The sequence below is a fragment of the Mugil cephalus genome, chromosome 17 (genome assembly GCF_022458985.1).
Source record: "Mugil cephalus isolate CIBA_MC_2020 chromosome 17, CIBA_Mcephalus_1.1, whole genome shotgun sequence".
NCBI lineage: Eukaryota > Metazoa > Chordata > Actinopteri > Mugiliformes > Mugilidae > Mugil > Mugil cephalus.
Genome location: NC_061786.1, coordinates 10,276,077 through 10,284,123, shown reverse-complemented (window position 1 = coordinate 10,284,123; position 8,047 = coordinate 10,276,077). Strand labels below are relative to the sequence as shown.

Genomic DNA, 8,047 nt, shown 5'->3' with positions numbered 1-8,047 from the left:
TCATCATCGATGGCAGGGTGGGCCAGCACAACAACAGTCTTCCTTCTCTCACCATTAAACATCTGAGCAGACAGCTGATAAAAGTTAAACATATGCAATAGAACACAAAACAACTGCTATAAGGTCATATTACTGACAAAAATCACTCATGCTATTTATAGATTTATTGAGAATTGGGTTAAACGTCTCACTGAATCATTGTATAGTCAACATTATAATATAATGTCGTAAGTTATATTGTCTTGTTTATAAAGAAAAAGGGGCTAAGTATGGCTTAATAGGCGTATGTTTGGTCATACCCAAGTAACTAGTTTTACCTGAACAGGGCGTGTGATCAAATGTAATGCCTACATTTTTCATGTCGTAATTTCGTCCATATTATGTCTGAACTATGCACATTGCCACTAATACGTGTGATGCACACGCCGCCTTAAAACACGCCTACTAAAGTACGTCGCCTCAAAGCCGTGTGATCATAGTCTCTGTATGGCTAACAGCGTTTGACAGTTTCCGGGTCTGAACGCAGGGCAGGGTTGTATAGTTGTAGGCGTGTTGTTGTTGTCTCTGTATCCAAGGACAGCTCATTTTTAAACACTCGGTAACCTCTTCATTTGTTATGCACACCTACTAAAAGTCCTCTAGCTGGGCGACATCCGACACAGTTCCGAATTTGGTCGTGAAAAGCAGCGCTGCCTTTTTCTTCCTGCTAACTTGTTAGCCAGGTCAAGCTAGCACACACAGCCCAGACTAACGACGCTCCCGGAAATCCGCTCTGCGTCCTTTCACCGTAAAACACACCGCGCCGCGTTTGAACAGAACACGTTTACTTTGAAAATTAAAAGAAAAGTTGTCCGATCGTCCTCGTTTTTACTGTGTCGTGCTCGACACTTGTGCAACTACTACAGTTGCACGTATTTTGCTACGTTGTCTTGTTTTTATCCCGTGTACTGTTAAGTGGCTTTGAGGCGTCTGCTTGTGTTTACTGTACTTTGACGGGTGTTTTTGTTAGCCCACAGGGGTATCATGTCGGACGTGTGCTCTGCTTTGTAGGAGTCTTTCAGAAAGAGTTGTCGCTAGGCCTTCTCCGGGTTATTTCCATCACTGCCCCTGGCTAACAAGTCCCTGAACAGAAATGTCAATGGAGGACTATGAAAGACACTTCGACTCGCTAAACTCGGACCTGGGCGGCGGGTCCGTGGTCAGTGAGCGGTCCGCATCGAGCACATTTAATGGCGAAGAGGAGAAGCTGCATTACATTCCTATCCGGATCCTCGGGAGGGGGGCGTTTGGTGAAGCTACTCTGTACAGAAGAACAGAGGTACGTCTGAGCATTAGCACAGCGTAACTTTATACAAACTTTTCCTTAGCCAGACACTGGGTTTTGCAATCCGAACAGCTGTTCAAAAGATGCCTTGGTCTCATAGCAGTACTCCATTAACCAAGTGGGTACTTTAGTAAACAGTGTTGCGCACTGAGTTGCTCAGTGTGCCTCGGTTTCCACATCCTCGACATTTCTCACACAGTGACTGAGAAATTCTTCAGTGAGGACATGATAAATTACTTTCTCCTGCCTCGCTGCTCTCATGTCCTGCGTACACCGATCAGCCACAATATTAAAACCACTGAAATTAGAAGTAAATAGCATTGACCGTCTTGTGAAAAGTCAGTGTTCTGTTGGGAAACTTCAGGACTTCATGTGGATGATACTAACACATGTACCACACACTTACACCGGACTATCCCATATGCGTCTGCACAAATACCGGGACCCAAGATTCCCAGAAGAGCGTGACATCGTTATGAGATCATCACTGCTGTTGGTGGTTTTAATGTTATGGCTGATTAGTGTATAACTGCACGGGAACTCCTGTGTATCCTATCCCGTGCGTTCCCTCCTTCTCTTAACACTACTTGGTTTTCCTAGGACAACTCTCTGGTGGTATGGAAGGAGGTGGACCTAAACTCGCTGTCAGAAAAGGAGCGCAGGGACGTGATGAACGAAATAAACATCCTCTCCATCCTGGAGCACAACAACATCATAGCCTACTTCAATCACTTCATGGATAAAAACTCTCTGTTTATTGAGCTGGAGTACTGCAATGGTAAGAAAATGTCCTCGTTGCGCAACCCCTCCGAGGATTTGATTTAGATTAGGTTGGATGCCGATTATCTGTAGCAGAATTCTAAACAGCCTTGTCATCGCAGGGGGAAATCTGTACGATAAAATTAACCAACAGAAGGGGAAACTTTTCACTGAGAAGGTATGAGTGCATCATTTTGGAGCATTTATTCTTAATTTTCTATATATTTGTCTTAATCTACAATATGTTTGTCTAGGTGGTCATATGGTACCTGTACCAAATTGTCTCAGCTGTGGCTCACATTCACAAGGCTGGGATCTTGCACCGGTGAGATGTTGATGCACTCATTGGAGGCTGATTTTAAGAATATGAGCTGATCTTTGGTGACGTAACTACGTGTTGTTTCTTACAGGGATATCAAGACTTTGAACATTTTCCTGACCAAGACAGACCTCCTTAAGCTGGGCGACTACGGTCTCGCCAAGAAGCTCGACTCTGAGTTTTCAATGGCAGAGACGGTAAGTTGTGAATCATCTGAAACCAAGCGGCAAAGATTTAGTCAATAATAGATGCTAATCATGCTTTTCATATGTTCTCATGTCTGTGTACAACACTTTGTGCACTTCATGAATTGAGTTAAGAAATCGTAATCAAGTTGAGGTACATGTCTCTTTAATTTCATTGTTGCACATTTTCTCCCCTGGTGTCTCCAGTGTGTGGGAACTCCGTATTACATGTCTCCTGAACTGTGCCAGGGAGCAAAATACAACTTCAAATCTGACATCTGGGCCATGGGTTGTGTAATCTTTGAAGTCTTGACTCTTACGAGGACATTTGATGCTACGGTAGGTTGGCTAGATTTTTGCTAATCAGTGTAACTTGTGACATACGTTCGTATTAGTTGGACAGAGTGGATTCACTGCGATGTTTGTGTCCATACAGAACCCACTGAACCTCTGCGTGAAAATAGTCCAGGGCAACTGGACTATGGAGGTGAACTCGGACGTTTATTCGTCCGCGTTGATCAAACTGGTGTACGAGTGTCTCGATCAAGTGAGTAAGAGGAGTAGTTAGAGAGTAAGTGGTTTGGCGTCTTTGATTGATGTCGCTAATGTCTTGTGATATTTTTGTGTTGCAGGATCCTGCAAAGAGGCCCACGGCGGAGCAGGTTCTAGACCAGCCATTGATCTCCTCCTGCCGACAGTAAGAATAGTTTGGACGCGTTTATTTTCCCTGTATTTAAGACTCCTGTTTTGACAAATTGTTTCTCTGATAGGGAGCTCGAGGAGCGGGTTTCCCTGCTGAATTCAGCAATGAAGAAACCGAAGTAAGTATCCATTGCAAAAGCGTGGCTGTCACGCAGCGTTAGTGTGTGACATAGTGTGTAACTGATTCGTACCTGCACTTCAGGCTGAGCACAGCGAGCGAGACCCCTGTCGCTGTGGTGACTACCCGCTCGAGGGAAGTGTATTTCTGGGGGGGAGGGAAGTTCACCCCCCAGAAAATGGACACATTCAAAGGAGGCAGCAGTGCCCAGCATGTGTGTGCAGGAGAGAGCCACTTTGCAGTGGTGACAGTGGAGAAAGAGCTTTACACCTGGGCTGTAAGTATTCAGTCCATCGCTCTGGGGCAAACAAATTGGGTCCAGTTGTAAGAAAAGTTCTGCTGCACTGTAGTGAATTTTACCCCTCCTCAGAACGTCCAAGGCGGAGCCAAGATGGTGGGCCAGCTGGGGCACGGAGACCAGGCCTCGTACAGGCAGCCAAAGAAGGTGGAGAAGCTCCAGGGGAAGGCCATCCGACAGGTGGCATGCGGTGCTGACTTCACTGCCTGCGTCACCGGTGAGCGAATAAGTCCCCGTCCTACAGCAGGAACCGGTCTCCATGAAGACCCACTTAACAGTTCTGCTGCTTGTTTCGCAGATGAGGACCAGATGTACATGTTCGGATCGGACTATTACGGCTGCATCGGGGTAGAGGGCGAGCAGGGCATGGAGGTTCTTGAGCCGGTGCTCCTGGAGTTTTTTGAGGAGCGGCATGTGCGCCAGGTTTCCTGTGGGGACAACCATGTGGCGGTGCTGACTCAGAACGGGGACATCTACTCGTGGGGCTGTGGAGAGTATGGTACGTAGGTTTGCTTTACGCATTGCCGTCGGTTTTATCCGATGCCATGTTGTTGTTGTTGTTTTTATGATTGCGGCCAGCAGGTGGAGACAGTGGCTCTTCAGTAAAAAACTGTAGTGAGCCTAATTTATCTCTCTTTTTTTTTTCCTGTTGCAGGGCGTCTTGGTCTGGAATGTGAGGATGACTTCTCTTCTCCCATGCAAGTAAGACTTCCTCGTCGTGGTAAAAGCCTTACAGGAGCCACTTAGATAGATACAAAGCGTTTTAAGAAATTATTCTTGTTTTTCGCTCCTTTCTTTTACTCCAGGTGGAGATTCCCAAAGGTGCCACCATATCCTCGGTGTCATGTGGCAGCGACGGAACCTTTTTTTTGACAGATACTGGCAAAGTCCTAGCATGTGGAAACAACGAATTCAACAAGCTGGGATTGAATCAGGGATACTCTGGTCTCAAAAACCACCCCGGAGAGGTACAGGGCCACATTAATTAAAATATTCTAATAACAGGTGATGCAACTGCGTTCATAATCTCTAATGCTTCCACACCAGGGATACCAGGGGATCCCATACATCACCACGCTGACCTTGGTGAAGCAACTGTCGCACTTCAAGATCCAGGTGATAGCTCCAGGGAAGAGTCACACAGCTGCCGTTGACGGTACATCAAATGTCTTTATTTCTCTTGTGCGAGTGTAAAATGTAATTAATTCGAATGGGTTTTTTCATCACACGTTTCTTTGCTTCGCAGAACGGGGTCGTCTGGTCACATTTGGCTGCAACAAGTACGGCCAGCTGGGTGTGAAGGACTTCAAGAAACACCAAGGTGTCCAAGTCCTTGTTGGACCGTTTGGTGGGAAGCCGGTGACCAAAGTGTCTTGTGGAGACGGGTTCACTATCGCAGCCACTGAGGGTATGAACATCCTTACTTCACTGAGGACAGTAATAATATGCATATTTTTCCGATTTTATGTCAGTGTGCTTTTTTTTTTTTTTTTTAATTCTTGCAGACAACCAGATCTTTGCGTGGGGAAACGCTGGGAATGGGAGACTTGGCATGCCTGCTGACAAAGGCTTCGGTTCAGAGGTTTGCCCTGCAATGCCGCGACCCATCTTCGGTTCCCTCCACCACGTGCCAGACCTTTCTTGCCGCGGTTGGCACACCATTATCATAATGGGTCGGTCAGCAGAATCGTTTCACAGACGCAGGCAAAAATAAATGTAGACAGGAAACAGATCTTATTAGTCTGATTGCTCTTTTTCTTTTTTGTAGAAAAAGTGCTCAACTCGAAGACCATCCGCTCAAACAGCAGTGGACTGTCGATTGGCAGTGGTAAGTGCTTTCCTTTAGCCACAGATTTGTGTATTGATTTGTTAAAACTGCACGATGATTGATGATCTCAAATTCTTTTTGTGTGTGTGTGTCTCTAGGGCTGGGCCAGGAGGCGTCTACATCCACAGTGGATCTGGACATGGAGCCTGGTTCGGAGACGGAGTGTCGCGACAGAGGCCTCGGGGGAACGCTGGAGGTCAATACGGAGGACGGCCTCTTGGGGACCTCGATGATGTCAATGGCCAACCAGACTGGAGACAGCTCCTGCCCCCTCTGGCTCAGAAAGGTTTGTTTTCACGAAAGCACTAAGTAATGAGAAAACCCTCGCTGGAATCATCAGGAGAAAACATCACTCTAATTGAAGTGGTCCTCGTCCAACAGGAGCTCGAGAACGCTGAGTTCATCCCGATGCCTCATGACTCCGAGGACTTCATTCCTGCCGAGATGTCCTCTTTCTCTGAGAGCGTCACTCGACCGTACGAGGAACTGAAAGAGCTAAAGGCTGCAGCAGAGGCAGTCGGCAGTAAGAAAGACCTATCGGTAATGCCATCCTAACTCCTGTTTGCGTGAATGTACAGTTAAACGCTCCACGTAAGACGAACACTCAACGTTTTCTCTGCCCGTTTTATAGACCAGGCGAAGCTATGATAAAGTGAATGGGCTGGAGGAGGCTGACCTCTGCAGGAAAGGAGAATCGGGTGCATGCTGCAAAGAAAGCTGTGAGGTGGCACAGGTATCAAACGTACACACTCAAGAGTGCAAATGAACCAGAGAGCACACTCTAAAGCCGCAGTGACAGCAGAGCTTTTCTTGCAGCTGCGGGAGACAATCGCCCGTCAAGAGATGAGAATCCAGACGCTTGAAAAGCAGGTGAATTGAATCCCATCTTCCTCGGATCTGACTTTGACCGTGCGCACATCAAACAGTAAGCATGCATTTCTGCCGTCCTTAGGTCACTGATCAGCAGAAGGAGAACGAGAGGCTCTGGGCGGCGATCAATCGCCGGGCGCTACAGGAAGCGGAACGTGACCGCAATGGAAACCATCGCTCTGATTCTGCGCCTGATGGGGACGGAGGAGGAAGAAGAGGCGGATTCACGAACCACGGAGGTCGATCTGCCGGGGCCAGCGTGTGAGAGTTCACCTGAGGATGTCTTGGTTATATAGACGGTCTGAGCACACGCTGGTTAGATGGAAGCAGAGGTTCAGTTAGAGGTGCAGCACAGGCTGCATCCTCATTCCCTCTCAGTGGTTACATTACAGTATAGATGTTTAACAGAGTGCAAAGTTGCATGATTACATTTTATTGCATAATGTATAATACATTGCACACTTTAAATGCACACTTGTTTTCACCTGGGTGCCGTGGCCTAGCTGGTTTCTGCACATAGAAATGTTGGCTGGATTCAACATCGGACCTTAACACCTGCGAGAGACAATCTGATCACAGTGCTTGGCTGCAAGGTGAACGTTAAGTCTACAACTTGGTGATATTGTTGACTTTTCAGCCTACAGTGCCTCAGATATAGGTATTTATCACGTCCAGGTAAGACCAGCTTATGCAAATAGGAAACTCTTTCCTAGTGTATTCAAAGTTCATGTTTTGTTCTCTTCAAATGTTGAGATATGAGGAGATGGGCAGACAGCAGGCCACATGCTGGCATCATTTTCCAATGTGATCTTTCTTATGCATCACTTTTTTTTAAATGGTTTTCATTTCATCAGATATTTTTAAAAGTGACAAATAAGATATAGCCTTTAAGACGTTTTCATAGAAACATATTCATTATCTGATGCAAATATATCTACTTTTCAAATGTGCATGTTTTGTTATCGTCTTGAGAAAATTTGTGTGAAACACGAAACTACTGATCTGTTTTTTACAAGTTTTTTTTTTTTTTTTTCATATTGTATGTGCAGCACATGTTGGTCTGTTTTCTTTGTGGTATGTATGGACACTTGAACAATTTTCTAAGAATGGTAACATGGCTTTAAGGCATAAAGTTATTATGTTATTTTGTTTTTTGACCATTTTGCCTAAATTTGGTACTTTGCTATTTTGTGCCTCCTTTGTGAAAGTGAATGTGTAATTGTATATTTTTTTGTGTGTTAACATCTGTTGGCGTGTTGCATGTGTTGAATATGTGTGTGTGTGTGTGTGTGTGTGTGTAAAATCCATAAAAAAAAAGCCACAACTTGTGTGAGTTGAGCTGTCAGATGTCAGCTGTGTAACACTGGCAGCATTTTCATGCAGTAAAATGCAGCATAGCTCCAAAGTACCTTATCAAGCCATTGAATACACAATTATTGCAATGCTGTGCCTTGAATTTGTTTACAGTGTGTTGTGCATTTGAAAATGTGGTTTACTTTTTTCAGCAGTTTACCAAATAATGTGGGAACGCGACGGTTTTATAAACTCTGCTGCTTTCACTGTCACTGTTGCCTCATACTTTGTGCACAAGCTATGAATAAAAATAACAGCGGTCTTTTATCATGAGTGTATACAAGGCTTATA

General features: G+C 45.4%; 1 protein-coding gene across 1 annotated transcript; it reads left to right on the top strand.

Annotated features, from left to right (window-relative positions):
- The first annotated feature begins 263 nt into the window (after positions 1 to 263).
- On the top strand, positions 264 to 8,023 carry LOC125023982 (serine/threonine-protein kinase Nek9). The gene is made up of 23 exons (XM_047611596.1): positions 264 to 1,318; positions 1,925 to 2,102; positions 2,206 to 2,261; positions 2,338 to 2,408; positions 2,494 to 2,599; positions 2,795 to 2,926; positions 3,024 to 3,134; positions 3,220 to 3,284; positions 3,358 to 3,408; positions 3,492 to 3,684; positions 3,778 to 3,922; positions 4,004 to 4,204; positions 4,361 to 4,407; positions 4,512 to 4,673; positions 4,753 to 4,861; positions 4,952 to 5,113; positions 5,211 to 5,378; positions 5,474 to 5,533; positions 5,632 to 5,819; positions 5,915 to 6,073; positions 6,165 to 6,266; positions 6,350 to 6,403; positions 6,486 to 8,023. Exons 1-23 carry the CDS (start codon positions 1,133 to 1,135, stop codon positions 6,666 to 6,668), a joined length of 2,889 nt encoding a protein of 962 aa, XP_047467552.1. The 5' UTR covers positions 264 to 1,132; the 3' UTR covers positions 6,669 to 8,023.
- Positions 8,024 to 8,047: the final 24 nt, after the last annotated feature.